The sequence below is a fragment of the Pempheris klunzingeri genome, chromosome 5, assembly GCF_042242105.1.
Source record: "Pempheris klunzingeri isolate RE-2024b chromosome 5, fPemKlu1.hap1, whole genome shotgun sequence".
NCBI classification, from domain to species: Eukaryota; Metazoa; Chordata; class Actinopteri; order Acropomatiformes; family Pempheridae; genus Pempheris; species Pempheris klunzingeri.
The window spans coordinates 28,716,165-28,733,644 of NC_092016.1; the positions used below are offsets into that span (position 1 = coordinate 28,716,165).

At 44.0% G+C, this 17,480-nt stretch overlaps 2 protein-coding genes across 6 annotated transcripts; one reads left to right on the forward strand and one right to left on the reverse strand.

Annotated features, from left to right (window-relative positions):
* Positions 1-2,924: 2,924 nt before the first annotated feature.
* acd (ACD shelterin complex subunit and telomerase recruitment factor) lies at positions 2,925-5,325 on the reverse strand. Of its 3 annotated transcripts, none has more exons than XM_070831031.1 (2): positions 5,162-5,325; positions 2,925-4,969 (listed from the first exon to the last, which is right to left on the reverse strand). In XM_070831031.1, the coding sequence occupies exon 2, from the start codon at positions 4,872-4,874 to the stop codon at positions 3,045-3,047; it is 1,830 nt and encodes a 609-aa protein (XP_070687132.1). In that variant the 5' UTR covers positions 4,875-4,969; positions 5,162-5,325; the 3' UTR covers positions 2,925-3,044. The 3 variants fall into 3 exon arrangements, with proteins under 3 accessions (XP_070687132.1, XP_070687131.1, XP_070687130.1); XM_070831030.1 differs by having other exon boundaries at positions 5,076-5,325; XM_070831029.1 differs by having other exon boundaries at positions 5,061-5,325.
* Positions 5,326-5,803: 478 nt separating this feature from the next.
* Positions 5,804-16,623, forward strand: gan (gigaxonin). Of its 3 annotated transcripts, none has more exons than XM_070830586.1 (13): positions 5,804-5,864; positions 6,634-6,830; positions 6,946-7,060; positions 7,193-7,543; positions 8,901-8,969; positions 9,326-9,477; positions 10,545-10,666; positions 10,858-10,970; positions 11,511-11,660; positions 13,467-13,603; positions 15,143-15,277; positions 15,544-15,653; positions 15,755-16,623. In XM_070830586.1, the coding sequence occupies exons 2-13, from the start codon at positions 6,646-6,648 to the stop codon at positions 15,925-15,927; spliced, it is 1,812 nt and encodes a 603-aa protein (XP_070686687.1). In that variant the 5' UTR covers positions 5,804-5,864; positions 6,634-6,645; the 3' UTR covers positions 15,928-16,623. The 3 variants fall into 3 exon arrangements, with proteins under 3 accessions (XP_070686687.1, XP_070686684.1, XP_070686686.1); XM_070830583.1 differs by lacking the exon at positions 5,804-5,864 and adding an exon at positions 5,992-6,096; XM_070830585.1 differs by lacking the exon at positions 5,804-5,864 and adding an exon at positions 6,006-6,088 and having other exon boundaries at positions 6,613-6,830.
* The last annotated feature ends 857 nt before the right edge of the window (positions 16,624-17,480 follow it).

Here is a 17,480-nt window from a genome sequence, read left to right on the forward strand (position 1 = left end):
CACATCATGAGCCTGTCGCTCATTCCAAATCTGCCTTACACAAGTCATCGACACTGTTTAGCAACATTATCTCTCCATAGACTCAGTGACCTCAGATTGTCTGAGTGCCAAATAGGTTGCGATCTTTTGATTAACCCTCTCATGCATAGAGGTCACTACAGTGTACAGCTATTCAAAAGCTTGTATATTCATGAGTTTTGATGACATAGTTGCACATCAGCCACTACAACGGATGCTATTGCATCATCTCATCCACTGTGTGTAACCAAGATGGTCGACAGACAGCCAGAAACACCAATTTGTCCTTTTTTCAGTTCAAACCTTCTACAAAAAGAAACCCTTGCAGGTAAGAAAAATATGGGGACATAAAGTAACATCTAAGGAGTCGTGCATTTGCTAAATTTTGCAAGTATTGATTTTATATTGGGAGGAAATTATGATTAATCACATGTCCACTGAAATGTACATCATGCATCACTGACTGTATTTCAACTACTGGACGTGTAAATATATCTTCATAAAATATGGGTTGAAAAAAATAAAGTTCAAATCTTGTTTTTCATGCCTAAAGATGAATAAAAACACTTAGTAAAGAAATAGTAATAATAATAATTCATGCATGAAAGGGTTAAACACAACATTAATATTCACCATGTGAACACAGTAGAAACTGACGATGGCCATTAAGACAAGACCTTTACATCATAATGCAGGAGGCACTTATACGAGCAATTTGAAGTTGAGTGTCAGTTAATCGTATAACATAAGACTATGAGCTGACAACGTGCAATCTTACAATATCTTTCGGCTTTTATACGTTTTGTTCAGCAAAACCAGCGACCTGGACAGGAACCAACAGTGAAGATATTTGTTATTTGCAGCCCATCTGCTCTCATCTCCCTCGCCCATTCGACCTTTGTTATCCTACCCACCTCATCCTACTTTTCCAAATACGTTCCTCACAGTTCCTTTTTGCTCTCCAACAACAAAGATACACAATTACACTACACATGCTTAAATGATTAAATGAAAAGATACCGAGCAGTATCTAGCTCACAGTAACCCAGCTGACAGTTGTATATTCTAGATAATGATGCCGTATCGCCGTTGAACAAAATGAACCGTGGTGTTTTAATTGTCCTTTGAGAAGCTGCAGGCAGGAGCTGAGGACTGTATTGCCTTACAAGGACAACGTGGATAGTGTATTATTTGTAGATGTGAGCATGATGCTTTATATTATGTATTTTCCTGTTTATAGGTCAAAGGAGGATTGTAACAACTTTACAAGTGCGCACAGCTGGCTCCTGCTTACATTAGGGGTTTGGAGCTTTCAGCGCATAAACTCAGAAGTCGGTCTTTTCTCTGTGTCTCTTTCAGCAGACGGTGATTCATTAGCAAATGAAACTAAACTAACATGCAAGTATTAGATGTGTACAGGCCACATTAAGCAGGATTTGGCATTTTCAAAGGACATCTGCTGAAAAGTTCTTTCCATCCATACTGCAGAGGACACATTTAGGGATGTGTGTTAATGCAGGCTGTGCGCTAGACATGAACCTACGGTGGGAGAAGTTCTTCAGAGGGCTATGAACCACTTATTCCAGTGTCAAGGTTATGGCCTTGAAGATGCATAAACTGAAGTGAGTTAATAAAATTGTAATTGTGTTCGACATTCAGGAGCATTCGTTCACTAAACTCCATCCTGTACAAACATCCTTGGATCTTGATCTGATCATTTATGTAACACAACTTACACGTACATGAACGACATTAATCAATCAGTCCTAAGATTCATTCATAGATCGTGTGATTGATCAGCCCAGAGTGTCACCACTCACTGTACCTTCTACGTGCGTGTACAGGTGTGGCGACCGAACTCTGCCGTTTCCAACCTCTTAATAAATATAAAAATGCACGATATGAGAGGCAAGCAGTCCATCAACGTCCCCACAAGCTGACTTGCAGAGAAAGACCTTACAGAACCTGAACTTCCCCACATGGTGCTGCATGTAGTTATCCTAAAGATCCCCCTCAGACAACTTTTAGACAAGTCATGTCAATCAATCAATCAATCTTTATTTATAGAGCGCCAATTCATAACAGCATTATCTCAAGACTCTTTCCATAAAGAGCAAGTCTAGACCAAACTCTTTAATTAGAGAGAGACCCAACGATTCAGGAATTCAACATTAAGGATTCAAGAATCCCCACATGAGCAGCATCAGATATTAGATTGTGTGAGGCCCATTCATACTTTGCACTAATTCACTGTTGCTTTGGCGCACGCATGCACACACACACACTTTTGTGTGACTGAGCTTACAATTTCTCCATCCACTGGTATTTTCTGATAGTTTCACAATATGTAACTTGCAATTATTGGAATTAATGACTTAATGTATTATTACAACTATTACAACAATCACTTTGTCACTTTAGTAATTTTCAGTCACCTCCATTAAAACCAGAACCTTCACCCTAACTCTGCACTGAACCTCTCAACTTCATCCCATCATTAATCAGTATTAAAGTGTGTCTGGTATTTAGTGGCATCTTCTGCACAAATCAAAAACTGATTTGCTCTCATAAAGTACTTTAGTTTATTGTGTGTTATGTTGTACAGAGTGTTTACTTGCTTGTCAAAGTTTGTTCTGAAAGATCTACGGTTAGCACATTAGCATTCTTCCTAGCATGAACTGAAAATGATCCCCTCTCAGCCCTATGGACTGTTTGAGCATCTTTCGGCTGACCGTACTGGTTTTGCAGTCTGCAACCTCACTGCACATCACTGTCAGCAACATTGTTTCCAGCTCTTTGTACACCGTCACTGATAGCAAACAAAAATAATTCACACAGATTATTTTTTATCCCAAATTCAATAAACAGCTCAATGAAATGAACATAACACTATTTCACAGTGAAAATATTTTATTTTACAAACTTTCTACCTGTACCTTACAAAACAGAGTCAGTACACAGAGCGACACTACGTCAGGGGACATTGTAAGATCCAACAAGCTTAACTGCATTTCAACATTTTGAACCTAAAGTGAAGTGACATCGGTCCTGTCGGACGATGTTTGATTGGAGGTTACTGATGTGTTGATGAGTGGATTATCGGTCTGCTTTGGAACAACAAGATACCTCACCGCCCAGTGCAGCAAGGAATCAGAAACACTGAACCGACTGAAGTCCTGCAAATTGTTTCCAGACACTTGGTAAAAGTAAGAGAACAGCCTGCCGTCGCTGTGAACAGTGGGAGTCTTTCTCAACGCACTCCCTACGGTTCGGCCCTGTCGGCCACTGCTGCTGCCCTCCTCAGCCGGGCTGTCAAACAGCCACGATGGAGGGCTCCCAGTGATCCAAGCTTCCTGCTCTTCCTCATCCGCTAAGGTGGTGAGCTCTCCTGGTGCTGGCTCACTACTCTTTCTCTTTCTATACCTTCGCTCGACGATCTTCTCCGTGTCCTTGTCCAAACTCTGTCCTTCTTGGTCCAAGGCCAAAGGATTTAATTGTGCTGTGTCAGTGCAGTCTTCATCTGTGGCAGGCAGCAGGTTCAACAGCCTGATAAACGGTTCCTGACTCACAGAAGTTGAAGGACCGGCAGTGACGGGGAGGCTAGTAGACTGCGGCGGTTTTTGGTATGGCAGGAGGTAGCTGTGCTCTTCCTTGCTGTGCTCCAATGTCTTCCAGGATTCCTTTGAGCCATGGACAGGATGTTGCACGCTGGTTAGGATCGCAGCACGATCGTGCTTGGATTCAGCATCGGTGGGATTGTGTGTTGAGCTGGCTGGTTTCGCTTCTGGGGATGCATCGGGGGATGAGGATGTGTCACACGGTGGAGGAAAAATGTCCCAAGGATTGGACAATGTTCTGATGTCGCTGTCGACCATCCCTGTGATCACGTCTGCATGCAGCAAGCTGTCCTCCACGGGAAGAGGTGGGTTCTCACTGGCATCGCCGTCTGTCACTGTAACTGCTGCCGTGGCTATTTGTCTCCCTGCATCACCAACGGAGGGCTGAGGGGTGTCTGGAGGTTTGCAGACTGCAGCACCAATAGCTTTTGCAGCACAAAGCCCGCTTGGTGACCTGCTTCCAGCATTCTGTGGTGTTTGTAGCTGCCGAGCATCTTCCTCTGAGATGAGAAGACACTTTATGGGGGCAGTAAAACATTTCACTCCCTTGCATCTGACCCTGTCAACATCCCAGCTCGTGGCGGTAAATGTATCTGAGTGGGTCGGTGATGAGGCAGGCATTGAGGTGGAGGGTTGCAGGCTCACAGGGTGTCTGCCGGCTATCCCCAGCCTCTCCCTTACATCCTCCAGCACAGCCTGCAGACAGTCGTGTTGCCACTCCCCCAGTAGCTCCGATAGGTCGAACCCACACTGGCTCTGCTGGGAGTCCTGCGTCTCCTGACCCAGCAGGGCCCTCCACGTCTTGCAGATCTTCAGCCGGATGGAGGGCAGCGTTGTGCAGCAAGGGGTGCCGTCCTTAACTGGACCGGCCGCAGTCGTGGCCAGCTCCCCAACTGATAAGAAGAATCTGCATTTAGTCTGTTCGGGGGCCATGTGAAACTGCAGCCGGTAGTCCTTAATGCACACTGTGGAATTGACCAGACTAGTGAAACACTCGCGGTCCTCCTGCTCCTGTAGAAGCTCCCAGGCTGATGCTGTAAGAATGGCAGGGATCTGGAGCAACCCGTCGGACAGGAAGAGCAGTCCTGTGGGACCCTCAGAGCCCAGGGCCTGGGTCTGAGACATCTCACCCACCCCGATCACATGTGCCTTCAGCCTGCTGCTCTCTGCCTGGCCGCCATAGCCCAGGATCACACTCTCTATCCACGGGGACGGTCTGCCCCGATCAGGCCGAGGCATGCTGACGGTGTTCACCCCGAGTGTCTCCAGTTAGGTCCGCCAGCCAAGCATATACGATGCTCAGTGGTTCTTTCCTCACAACATCACCGTGGGAGCTAGAAACGAAAGACACATCAGCTGTGAGGCCTTGTAACATTATAAAATCCTACTTTGTTGGTTCAACACGACACATTGTGGTTGACTCACCGGAAGAAACATTACCTAACTTAAATCTCCACCACGCACAGTTTGACAGCTAGCACACAGAACAGAAGCCTAGCCGACACACGTAGCCACAGCGCTGTTACCTTCTGTGCTCCTGCGCAATGCTTCATAATATGTGTGTTTGTCCAAAGTTATGGCGGCGACGGTTGTTTCAAGCTACCGAGAGATAACAGGAGATAAAGTGAAGATGAGTTTTCCTTCAAACTAAAAGCGCAAATGTTAGTCTCTGCACTGCTGCGCATATGCACAGGAATACACACGGTAAAAGTAAGATCTTCAAATTCGTTATTTATTTTACTTATATATATTGTTAAAAAGCTTATCAACACTATACGAATTCGTCTAAATCGTCTAACTCACAACCGGAAACACTGTTTGCTAGTACTCTCTGTGGTTTCCGCTTCCTCTATTGGCCCCGTACCGCTCCTTTTTATTTTTCACTTGTTACAGCCATTTCGAAACGTAGACAATGAACTTCATGAAGGCATTATTTGTTTTGGTTTACAAAGATAGATTGCACAAAGTTGCTGATGCATTATAACTAACGTACTTTGCACTAACAATTTATCCACAACTCTGTTTGCACACAGGTTGCTCTTAAAGTGTTGGTACGCTGTCCATGTACACACTTTCCGCCTTAGCCGGTGATGCGTTCAAATACCAGATGAAATCTGCGTTTCACTCGTCTGTGCTACTCAAGGGCGTGTTCTCGCCCACCATGTTAGAAGTAACCAAGACTGAGCTGTCTTGGCTATTATAAAAGCTTTACCACTCAATGGTTCCTAGGTGAATATATTTGTTAATCGTTTATGTGTATTTGATCGGGTAAGTGTACCATACAATATATTTGAACATGTTATGTTGCGTTTCCAATATTTCCTGCGTCTTTGAATACAGCACAATAAAGGTGTTCAGGACCACTTACAACATTCTCGCATGGGGTGTTCCGTGTCGCTCCATGAGCAGATAGCTTCACCCTGTGCCCGTAGAAAAGACAGACGCGTTTCGTAGTCTTAAGGTAAGACACCGAAAGAGTTAGTAGTCAACACGACTTGTTAAAATGAAAAGCATGACACAACAAGTTTGACCCATTGTAAACATGCAGTGCGTGACTCATGCACACGTTGGTGTATTTGCAGCTTTACTCATTAGTCAGTGATGTGGCCCACCAGGCTGTACCTCCCCAAGGTACCTGTGTACCAGTGAACAACACTGACAGCTACAGTCTTTGGCACAGGAAGTGTGCAGCGACCGTTGTTTTGCTACTAGCTTAGCTTTAAAGCACCAGAGTTAATGTTAAGGTCCGTTCACGATTCATTAGCCGTATTATGTTCCTCTTGGTGTTTGGTGGGATCTACCAGTGGTTTACCTGATGCTGGCAGTGTGTCACGTGCTTTTTAACGTGGACACTTGGCCAACACAGCTGCCACAGCCCGTTGTTGTGGATGACAGGTTGCCTCCGGAAGTACTGTGAAAGCACATTTGGACAGAACCGATTTTCTTGTGTACAAGCTGAACTGAAAAGAGTGACCAGTGTTCATTTCTGTGTTTCCAGTCCAGCCTAGACATGCCCCACTCTGGATCAAGTGAACCTGGCTCCAAGGTTTCGGACCCACAACACTCCCAGAAACTCCTCAGGGTCCTTCGAGTTTTCTGGCAAGAGCAAAGTTTCCACGACGCGTTGCTGGTGGTGGATGGAGAGGAGCTTCCTGTCCAGAAAAACATCCTGGCTGCTGCCAGCCCTTACATCAGGTAAGACAGTCAGGCAGTAGCCCTCAGCACCAAGTACACAAGCCCAGATACGACCATGCATTTGTCACCTGTGTCTGGTGTTTTTTATTTTCATGTGTTGATGATTTTGTGTTAGGACCAAGCTGAACTACAATCCTCCAAAAGAAGATGGGTCTCCTTATAGAATCGAGCTGCAGGGAGTCTCCATGCCCATCATGAAACAGATCCTGGATTATATCTTCAGTGGTGAAGTGAGTGCGGAGGCTTTAAAATGCTTAGCCTTTGTGGAGAGCATGAATGATTGCCACCTACCTCTCTGTCTCAGTGTTTGCATATGTATGTATGTCCTTATGTGTGTGTGTGTGTGTGTGTCCTACGCACAGATCACTTTGAGTGAAGAGACCATCCAGGACATGGTGCAGGCGTCCGACCTGCTCCTCATAACTGACCTCAAGTCCCTGTGTTGCCAGTTCTTAGAGAGCTGCATCACTGCAGAGAACTGCATTGGCATCCGACTCTTCTCTCTGCACTACTGCCTTCACCACGTCCACTATGCCGCCACAGAGTTTCTGCAGACACATTTCGGTGATGTGGCACTCACCGAGGAGTTCAGGGAGCTGCCTCCAGACCGCCTGTGCGAGGTGCTGGCCATGGAGAAGCTGAACGTGGGCAACGAAAAGCATGTGCTGGAGGCTGTGGTACGATGGCTGGCACATGATCCGGAGGATCGCAGGGTGGGTGACGCTCACTTCAGGTTCAGTGTGGAGCTAGGAGAGGCTGCACACTGTCAACTTGTTTACTCAACTGATCAACTGCTGATTTAAAAAAAAATAAATTAATAAAGGGAATGTGGGGCTTTCGAGGCTTCCTTATCAAACTGTATAGTGTATGAAGCTTTTGATAGCCTGGGTCTGTTCCAAGTTTCTTCCCGTTAAAGGGGGGTTCTTCCTCCACTGTGTCTAATATCTGATGCTGCTCATGTGGGGATGCTTGAATCCTTCATGTTGAATTCCTGAATTCGTTGGGTCTCTCTCTAATTAAAGAGTTTGGTCTAGACCTGCTCTTTATGGAAAGAGTCTTGAGATAATGCTGTTGTGAATTGGCGCTCTATAAATAAAGATTGATCGATTGATTGATTGAAACAAAGATTAATTTTTGCACAGAATGAAAATCAGTCTGTAATGCAGTTGCTGGTAACTGCTTTACCCCACAATGATAATGAAATACAATCGTTCACTGCGATTGATAAGACAACTCAAACAAATTTGAAGAGTCTAAGTATTGATTTTTATAAGGATGAAAATGAATGGAAAAACTGAAGCTGAAAAAGCTGAAAAAGCTAAAGAATGGGTGTCTGCCCTTCAGCTAAAATAGTCCATTTCAATGGTTTTTGTAGGTTGTGTGTCATCAGACTCCTTTCTGGGGGCTTATTTTATTTTGTGGTGCAGAACTCCTCATGAATACTGTTGCCTTATGGTATTTCAAAAACAGAACTGAATGAATCATTTTGACTCACTGTATTGTTAAAGCTACGCTAATCAATATCTTTATATTTACAATGGATCAGTGGACTGTGAGTGATGCCATAGGTGGCGCTTACAATGTAGAACCCACAGTGTTATCACCAACCTTACTGCTCTCCTCAGCTCTGTGCACCATTTGTCTGTTAAGTGGTTTTTTGTTTTTGTTTTTTGCCCCCACAACTTTAACCATCAACCTTGTTTACAGAGAAAACTCTCTAGAACTCCGACTATACAATACCTGCCCTCAGGCTTCAAAGGCCACATGTGCTGTTGGAAACTGTGGAGTTGCTGCAGCGCAAAACAGCTCAAAGGAGAATGACTGTTGGATCTAAGGTTTCCAGGCAGAGACACGACCCCCAAGTGAATGCTAATGTAATGTTATGTTTGCCAGATGTGTAAATAGTGAACGTCTTCACTGTATAAACACTCTTAAGGTCAGTGTTGTGTGTCTAGCCTGCTCCTGTGCCCCCAAGTGACCAAAAAGGTGAATTAATTCAGCTCTATGTGCTACAAGCTCGTGTCTGTTTCAGGAAACACAAAGTGAGTCTTATTCCATTTGTGCCCGCAGGTTCACATGAAAGAAGTGATGTCTGCAGTTTGGCTGCAGGGCCTGGACATAAGCTACATCAGAGAACAGGTAGAGCAACTACAAAATGCCCCCCAGATTTAAATGCATGCTTTATAGTATTATCAATAATGTGGGATGTCGTGAAAGTATCTCACAAGCTTCACATTGTGTGTGTGTGTGTGTGTGTGTGTGTGTGTGTGTGTGTGTGTGTGTGTGTGTGTGTGTGTGTGTGTGTGTGTGTGTGTGTGTGTGTGTGTGTGTGTGTGTGTGTGTGTGTGTGTGTGTGTGTGTGTGTGTGTGTGTGTGTGTGTGTGTGTGTGTGTGTGTGTGTGTGTGTGTGTGTGTGCGCGCTGCTTTTGAAGCACAAACCCTGACTGACCGAGTTAGCAGCTAACCTTGTTGTGTGCTGTGTGATATCCCACCAGGCCATGGGGGAGCCGCTAATGAGGGAGGTGATCAGAGAGTACTGTCAGCCAGTGCTGGGGGCTGGTCAGCTGCAGGGTGAGGCTCTGCTCGCTGCCTTCAAACCCCGAGGTTATTCTGAGTGTATAGTTATCGCTGGGGGAGAGGATCGCAAGTAAGTCAATGTCCACCACAAGCTTTATTTTTTCATTTACTTAATTAGCATTTTTTCATAGGCTCATTTATCACAGGTCTTTGGTGTTCACTGCAGAACTTGAATGTTGAGTTGTGACCTAAAGAGAAACCTTTACACTTTAGTTACCGAGTGAAGTTGTTCAACACAGAACTATCAGAAGATCCCACTGGGATCCTAATTCTTCTGCCGTAATTTCAATCAATCGATCAATCTTTATTTATAGAGCGCCAAATCACAACAGCGTTATCTCAAGACGCTTTCCATAAAGAGCAGGTCTAGACCAAACTCTTTAATCAGAGAGAGACCCAACGATTCAGGAACTCAACATTAAGGATTCAAGAATCCCCACATGAGCAGCATCAGATATTATATTAGGAAACAGTGGAGGAAGAACTCCCCTTTAACAGGAAGAAACCTGGAACAGACCCAGGCTCAATGTGGGCGGCTTCTGTAGGGGTCTGCGTTGGGTGGAGGTGAGAGAGAGAGAGAGAGAGACAGAGAGAGACAGACAGACAGACAGAGACAACACAAACAGTGACTATAGCACTAACAATAGGAATGTGACTAAAAGATTAGCAGTATGATATTATTGAAAAACATGACGAGTGGCCGACGATCCGCAGCCGTGATTCATGAAGCAGAGAACCACATCACCAGGACCAGGATCCATAGAAACCTGAGAGATGAGAAAGCACAGAAAGGCTCCGGGGAAGATAGCAAGTTAGAGGCAGACATTAGGCTGACATGAGACATAATGATGGAGAGGAAGAGGAGGATAGAGAATAGAGAGGAGCTCAGTGCACCATAGGAGTCCCCCGGCAGTCTGAGCCTATAGCAGCATAACTAGGGGCTGGTCTAAGGCCTGATCCAGCCCTTAACTATAATTTGACGTCATGCGTGAAGGAATTGCACGCATGACAGTTTTGGCCCTCGATAACATAGGAAATAATGGTAATCACAACCAGAGGAAAAGGTTAACTTAGAGTTCACCCAGATCACAGGGTTTTTCTCATCCTGTCTGGTCTGATGGTTTTTGTCCTGTACAGAAGCAGGAAGCCAACTGGTGTGACGCGCTGCATGTGTCCGCTCTATGACGCCAACAGACAGGCCTGGATTGAGCTGCAGCCAATGAGCGTAGCCCGCCTTGGCCACGGGGTGGTGGCTGCTGGTGAGTGCTGGGCTCAGGCCAGTGAAATACACCCACCACAACTGAAGCGATGCAGAAGACACATCTGTAACTCATGCAATGAATTACTTCACTGAATGATTCTTTTATCAGCGTTAGGGATGAGTTCCTCTTTAGGAGAACAGGGCAAACGACAGGTCATTAGTAATAACACTGTGTTTCCTACTTGTTAGAGGGGTTTCTGTTTGTGATGGGTGGAACAGATGAACACAATACGGTCCTGGCCAGTGGAGAGAAATATGACCCTGACTCCAACACTTGGAGCTCCATACCGCCAATGTTGCAGGTATACTGACTCCTTTCCATCCCTGCATCTCTCCTCGAGTTTTAGCAGTTACAGTAATCCCTCCACAGTCAGTAGATAAATTAGTACATAAACTGTTTAGTCTCACATCAGTCCACATGAAGCACGTTTCTGCAGCCATGTTACGCCATGTGTGCTCTCTGACTTTTACTGTGACTTCAGAACCACTAGGTGTCAGCAGCACTGCAATACAGGCTCAGTGCGACCCTAGTTGGCAGGACTGGCACACTAATGTAGTAAAATCATACTTAAGTACATCATTCATAATGCTAGTATTTGATAGATATTAATACAAGATTTAGATAACATCAGCCAGTACCTAAAATGTCTAAAAATGGTGGAATTCTGAGATTTGAAGGGGTTTTGTGACGATGATATGAGTCCAAATATTTGGAACCTCGTTACATTGTTTGTAATTTCCATTTTGGAACAGTTGGTAAAGATCCGTTAAATGGAGCTTGCGTGTAGGTGACCGTGGCAGACTGCGCTGTGGTCTGACTGTCATGTCACGGGTGAACGTAGGCTCGTCAGAATTTTGGTGTGGTGGAGCTGGACGGTCTGATCTACGTGCTCGGAGGAGAGAATGAAGAAATAGAGCTGATCACCGTTGAAGTGTTCGACCCTCACTTCAGCACGTGGACCATGCAGACCAGTATGACCATGATCCGCAAGGTAACGACACGCATACACATATCACACTCACAGACTAGTAGAACATGTGATGCAGCAGACGACTGGGACACAAGAAATGTAGCAACACAGGACTAAACTGTAAATTTTAATTCTAAAGAAATTAATTTCCATTTCTAAATGATATCAGATCTATTATGGAGCTGGGAAATATTATATGAAGTTAGTATCCCAATGATTAATCAACAATCTGTCATTAATGGCACTTGCATAAGATTCCCTGTCTCACAGTAGAGGTCTTATTAATTCTTTAACTTATAAACGTATTCTTGACGAGCTGACAACATAAATTGTTACACTCACGGTTTCCTGCTAACCACGGCAATGTCCAGGGCCCCGACTCCTTGAGCAGAGGCGTGCAATACTGACTGAAGACGAAGTAACCAACATGACCCGTGTTTTGCACTAGCTCTTCCTCATGTGCACCTGCATCCTGCTGCTTCGTCTGACTTGTTTCATCTATCCGAGTCACATTAGACATGCATGGTTAATTGCACTGCTTCCAACAAGTACGCCAACTTGTCTTATGAAATGAGCCCATACAGCAAACTTAAGTTGTGTAATTAGGCCTGCAGAGATCTATTCTTTGTTGTATCTAATGGGGAGGTGGCAGCCTGCATGAAGTAATGACTCCGTCGAACATATGAATGTGACTAAATTATGTTGATCAAAGAGTCATAAGCTTCTGCTGCCTGCTTTCTAATATCCGACCGTGCACAGGCATCGAATGACAGGGGACTCCAATTTGATTCCTATTACTCCCATGCTGTATATAAAACGTTGACTTCATTGAAATTCATTCAATCCTCCACACAGCTTGCTATGAATGAAAATTAAAAATATAGATTACTGCTGCGGTAAAACACACCCTTTGTGTTCAGTTTCTCCCAGTTTGCCACGAGCGGTATCGAGATGACATCTGTGATCAGATGTTTCTGTGGGATTTCATTTTGCTCTGCTAGCAGAGGAACAACTATTGTCTAGTTTGCCGTGAGATTTGCGGTGGATATACATAATCCTCAGGGGATGAACCAAAATTTAAGCCAAAAATGTCACTTATAAATACCACAATTCCATTGACAGAGTGCCAAGCAATTCTCTTAATACATTCCAGCTCTCCAGGGCATGAATGCTTTCAAATATGGGAACTACACGTGGGCTTAAAGTATCATCTTTGTTAATAACTTTATCGGTAGATTAAGTTTGTGGAGCAGCAGGGCAAACCTTGAGCCCTGTGAATATTCTTTCAGACTGAAATGTTCCATAATGTATGTGTGTTAACTAAATAAAAGGGCTGCAACTAAGATCTTTTTTTCATTATTGATGAATCTTTGACTATTTTTACAATTATGCAAGTAATTGTTCATATAAAGAAATGTAGAAGAATAGAAAGAGCAAATGTGTGGGATAAATGATCGATCATAAACTCTTCATACATACATACATGTATTTTCTCTCAAATGGGTCATTTGATTTCAGTGCTTCACAAAACCCTTTCTCTAAAGTCAAATAAAAGGGGACCTTGAAGGCTCGAGGTGCCCAACATAACAGAGGTCTTTTCCAGTCTCCATATTTGGATCTTGCCCATTTTTAATATCTCACACCAGACAGTTCTCTCCTCTGGACAGTGTAATAGACCCACTTAACAACAATGTCACTAAAATAGCCAATAGATCTTTACAACCCACGTCCAGATTTAACAGAATTTAGACCAAGTGACTCACTTTCCACAGTAAACCTCTCCCTGCATGCTGTGACTTGAACAACTGTTCCCGCCTTCTCTTTCAGGTTGGCTGCTACGCCTCTATGAACAAGAAGATCTATGCCATTGGAGGGGGCTCCTATGGGAAGCTGTTTGACTCTGTTGAATGCTTTGACCCCAAAACCCAGCACTGGACGGGACTCTGTCCACTGAAAGAGAGAAGGTAAACACAACCTGTGATTGCATTAGCTGTTGTGGTCTTTGCACGACAATTGAAAGAGGATCTATGATTTGATCAGCTGACGTGCAACCAACTTATAGTTATTTTTTGATTTTGTGTCCCACAGTGCTGTATAATAACACACAAATATTTCAGATTTTCTAACACCTTTAACTGTGTTCTTGTTTGTATTGCACAACAGGAAATGAAACACGGCTCCTTAGTCATTGTTGCACTCCGAGAACTGTCAGTTTTAGTTTCAGTTTGACCTCCCGCAAATGACGCCATAGTCAGTCATCCTGGTCATAGTCAGTCACATTCAGTCTTGTGGTTTACATATCTTTTGACTAGACTAGGGATCCTATAGACACCATAGGAAATAAATAGGTTAAATTCAAGCTAATGAATACTACGAACCCGTAAGAATGAACCAACCCAAATGCCAACTTGATAGAAGCAAAGTTCTTTCTTTATAACTTTGATTATAGATCAGATCAGTTTAGTCTTTTTCTTGGTTTGAAAAGACTGAATGAAGCTTTTTATCCTCTTGTTCCCAGATCGGCCCTCGCTTCAACTGTTAACCAAAGAGACATAAATTGTAATATTTCAACACAGGGGTGACCAAGATGAATACAGTGTGAAATCATCCATGTGTCAACAGGTTTCGCTCCAGTGTCAGTGTCTGTTGTATTTGGGTCATTGTGAGCTATGTTGCAAAACAGGACTGTTTAATGACTGTGTTGTCGTATTAGGATTTTTGCTTCAAGGTTAAGCATCTTGATTTGTCAGTAACAACACTGGCTGGATTAACCGATATTCCTTGCTTCCTTAGTTTAACAATTGATTTTCCAGAAAATGTTACATATCCACATTTTGAACGTGTTCAGTCATGATACACATTAACATGGTAAGTTCCTGTGGATCCTGGTCCTGGCCCTGCTGATGTGGTTCTCTGGTTCCTGTGGGTCCTGGACCCGGTCCCGCTGATGTGGTTCTCTGGTTCCTGTGGATCCTGGTCCTGGTTCTGCTGATGTGGTTCCCTGGTTCCTATGGATCCTGGTCCTGGTTCTGCTGATGTGGTTCCCTGGTTCCTGTGGATCCTGGTCCTGGCCCCGCTGATGTGGTTCTCCACCAGCCAATGGATGTGCGTCTGTCCAAGGCTACAGCCTGTCCGTCCTTGGGAGCTGGATCTCTCCTTCACTGTGGTGCTCCTGAAGGTTTCTCTTTTCCCACTGGGTTTTTTGAGTTTTTCCTTCCCGAAGAAGGAGGGTCATAAAGGGCAGGTGATGCCTCGGACTGATCCACCGGACTGATCCATTGGCCTCATCGACTGCTGGACTCTTTATTAGATTGTTTGTTCGCTTACACTTGTTTATTTCAGTGAACTTTGTAAAGCACTATGAGACACTCTGTTGTGATATTGGGCTATACAAATAAAATTGAATTGAATTGAAATTGAATTGAAACAGCACACGAGGACACGAGATCTTATCCATATTGCTTGCTCATATTTCTGAAACGCTCTGTTATTTTCCTGCTCAGGTTTGGTTCAGTGGCGTGTGGCATTGGCCAGGAGCTCTATGTGTTTGGTGGAGTTAGAAGCCAAGAGAATGATAACCCAGAACAAAGACACATGATGACCTGCAAGTCTGAGTTCTACCATGACACGATGAGGAGGTCAGTATGGAAATACTGCTGCAAGGACTTTTTTCATAGTCCATTTTAAATTGTCATTTTTAAGCCTTTATTAGATTCTATGGATATATTACTATTGCTATGACTACAACTGTAAACAAATGTACTATCTGAAAATGGAAAGAAAATGTTCAGATCTCCCTGTCTTACATTTTTTATCATATGAATATCAAGCAATCAATCAAGAATATTGTCAATAACAATACATGTACTTGTTTTTCATACCTGTTGTGGTATGACGGGTGCAGGTGGATGTTCCTGGATGACCAGAACCTGTGCATCCAGACCAGCTCATCCTTCGTGTACGGTGCTGTGCCCATCGGAGCCAGCATCTATGTGGTGGGAGACCTGGACACGGGTCAGTGAAAGAGAGCCATGCCAAACAACAACAGAGTTGTGGTGGAGTTACCAACCTTACACGTTCAAATACTGACGCTGCTGTGCTTCCTCTGTGGACAGGAACAAGCTTCGACTACATCCGGGAGTTTCGCCGCAGCACTGGGACGTGGCATCGCACTAAGCCTATGTTACCCAGCGACCTCTCCAAAACGGCCTGTGCTGCCCTGCGCATCGCCAATTGTCGACTGTTCCGCCTTCAGCTGAGCCAGGGCATGTTCCGCATTAGAGTCTAACTTGAGGACACCAGCCAGTGGCGCCACTCCACTCCACTTTTGCAAACTGGTACTTCCTATACGCTGTGGGTGTGGGTTTAGGGATTTTCTGAATACTAAAGTGTCATAGTCACTAGATGCTGAGGATTGTGACTCAGTTCAGGGTTTATACTCCCTTTTGCTGTATAAGTTGATGGGACTAAAGTTCATCTAAACATGTTTTTATCATTCATTATAGTTTTTATGACATGCATCCACTGTCTACACCGCTTATCCTTCAGGGTGGCAGGGTGGGCTGGAGCCAGTCCCAGCTGACTTTAGGTGAGAGGCAGGGTGCACCCTGGACTGGTTACTAGTCAGTCACAGGGCCAACACATAGAGCAACAAGCATTCACACTCACACTAATACCCAATTTAGAGTCACCAATTGTACTGTTTATTGAACTGTGGGAGGAGAAAACCCATGCAAGCATGGAGAACATACATACTCCACACAGAAAGACCTAGATGTGGAACCAGAACATAATATGAAATATTTATTACCTTGTTTGGTGGCGTATCATTTCTTTCTGGCCAAATGTAGACAACATTGCAATTTGTCCAGATATTTGCAACAGCTGCAGTGAGGGTTAAGGGCTGAAAATCATTCACACACAGTCGCACTCAAAATTATTCAACCCCCATTGCAAATTAGGTGTATTAGCAAAATTTCCAAATTTTGAGCTGTGTTGGAACACAATGAACAATGAACAACTCAAACAAGAACAATTGAAATAGCTCAACACAACTAATTTTACCGGTGGTTTCTCCAAATTCAACAAAATATGCCACTTTTAATGACTACTGCAATCTGAAAATGATTCAACCCCTTCCTGACGAGCATCTTTAGTACCTAGCAGAGCTCCCTTTCACTGTAATGACCTGCTGCAAAAGTGATGCACAGCCAGACACAAGAGATTTTCTGTGGGATTCAAGTCAGGCGACTGTGACGGCCACTCTAGTATCTTACAGGAGTTTTTCTGCCAAGCCTTGGTGGACTTTGAGGTATGGTTTGGGTCATTAATCTGTTGGAAGGTCCAATGACACCCAAGATTCAGCTCCTTCAAGGATGACTTGGTGTTTTCTCCAAGGATTTCCTGATACTTGATTGAATCCATCTTGACCTCCAAACGCTGCAGGTTTCCAGTGCTAGAAGAAGCAAATCAGCCCCAGAGCATCACAGAGCCACCGCCATGATTCACTGTAGGCAGAATCCCAAAACTTGGACCTGGAAAGTAAACTTTTTTGTAAGGACTATTTTCAACCCAAATGGCAACTTAAAACATCACTGCAAACATCTTTGCTTCTATCAGTGAAGAATTATTGCTCAGTTCAGCTCAGCTCAGATCAGTTTTTTCTTTTTCCCGGTTTGAAAAGACTGACTTGATGTTTCTGTCTTGTTATTCCCAGATTAACCACCCTGAACAGGTCTCGCTTCAAATGTTAACCAGTTTTTTTGCTTCAGTGTGATGAAGTATCTTGATTTGGATCAGCCAAATAGCAGATATTCCTCGCTAGTTATTTTATTATTGATT

Bases quoted from the DNA above. Each gene is read 5' to 3' on its own strand.
- acd (XM_070831031.1), bottom strand. From the start codon at position 4,874: ATGCCTCGGCCTGATCGGGGCAGACCGTCCCCGTGGATAGAGAGTGTG.
- gan (XM_070830586.1), top strand. From the start codon at position 6,646: ATGCCCCACTCTGGATCAAGTGAACCTGGCTCCAAGGTTTCGGACCCA. The intron at 11,661-13,466 runs GTAACGACACGC...CTTCTCTTTCAG, and splicing joins GTATGACCATGATCCGCAAG to GTTGGCTGCTACGCCTCTAT. The intron at 15,278-15,543 runs GTCAGTATGGAA...TGACGGGTGCAG, and splicing joins TACCATGACACGATGAGGAG to GTGGATGTTCCTGGATGACC.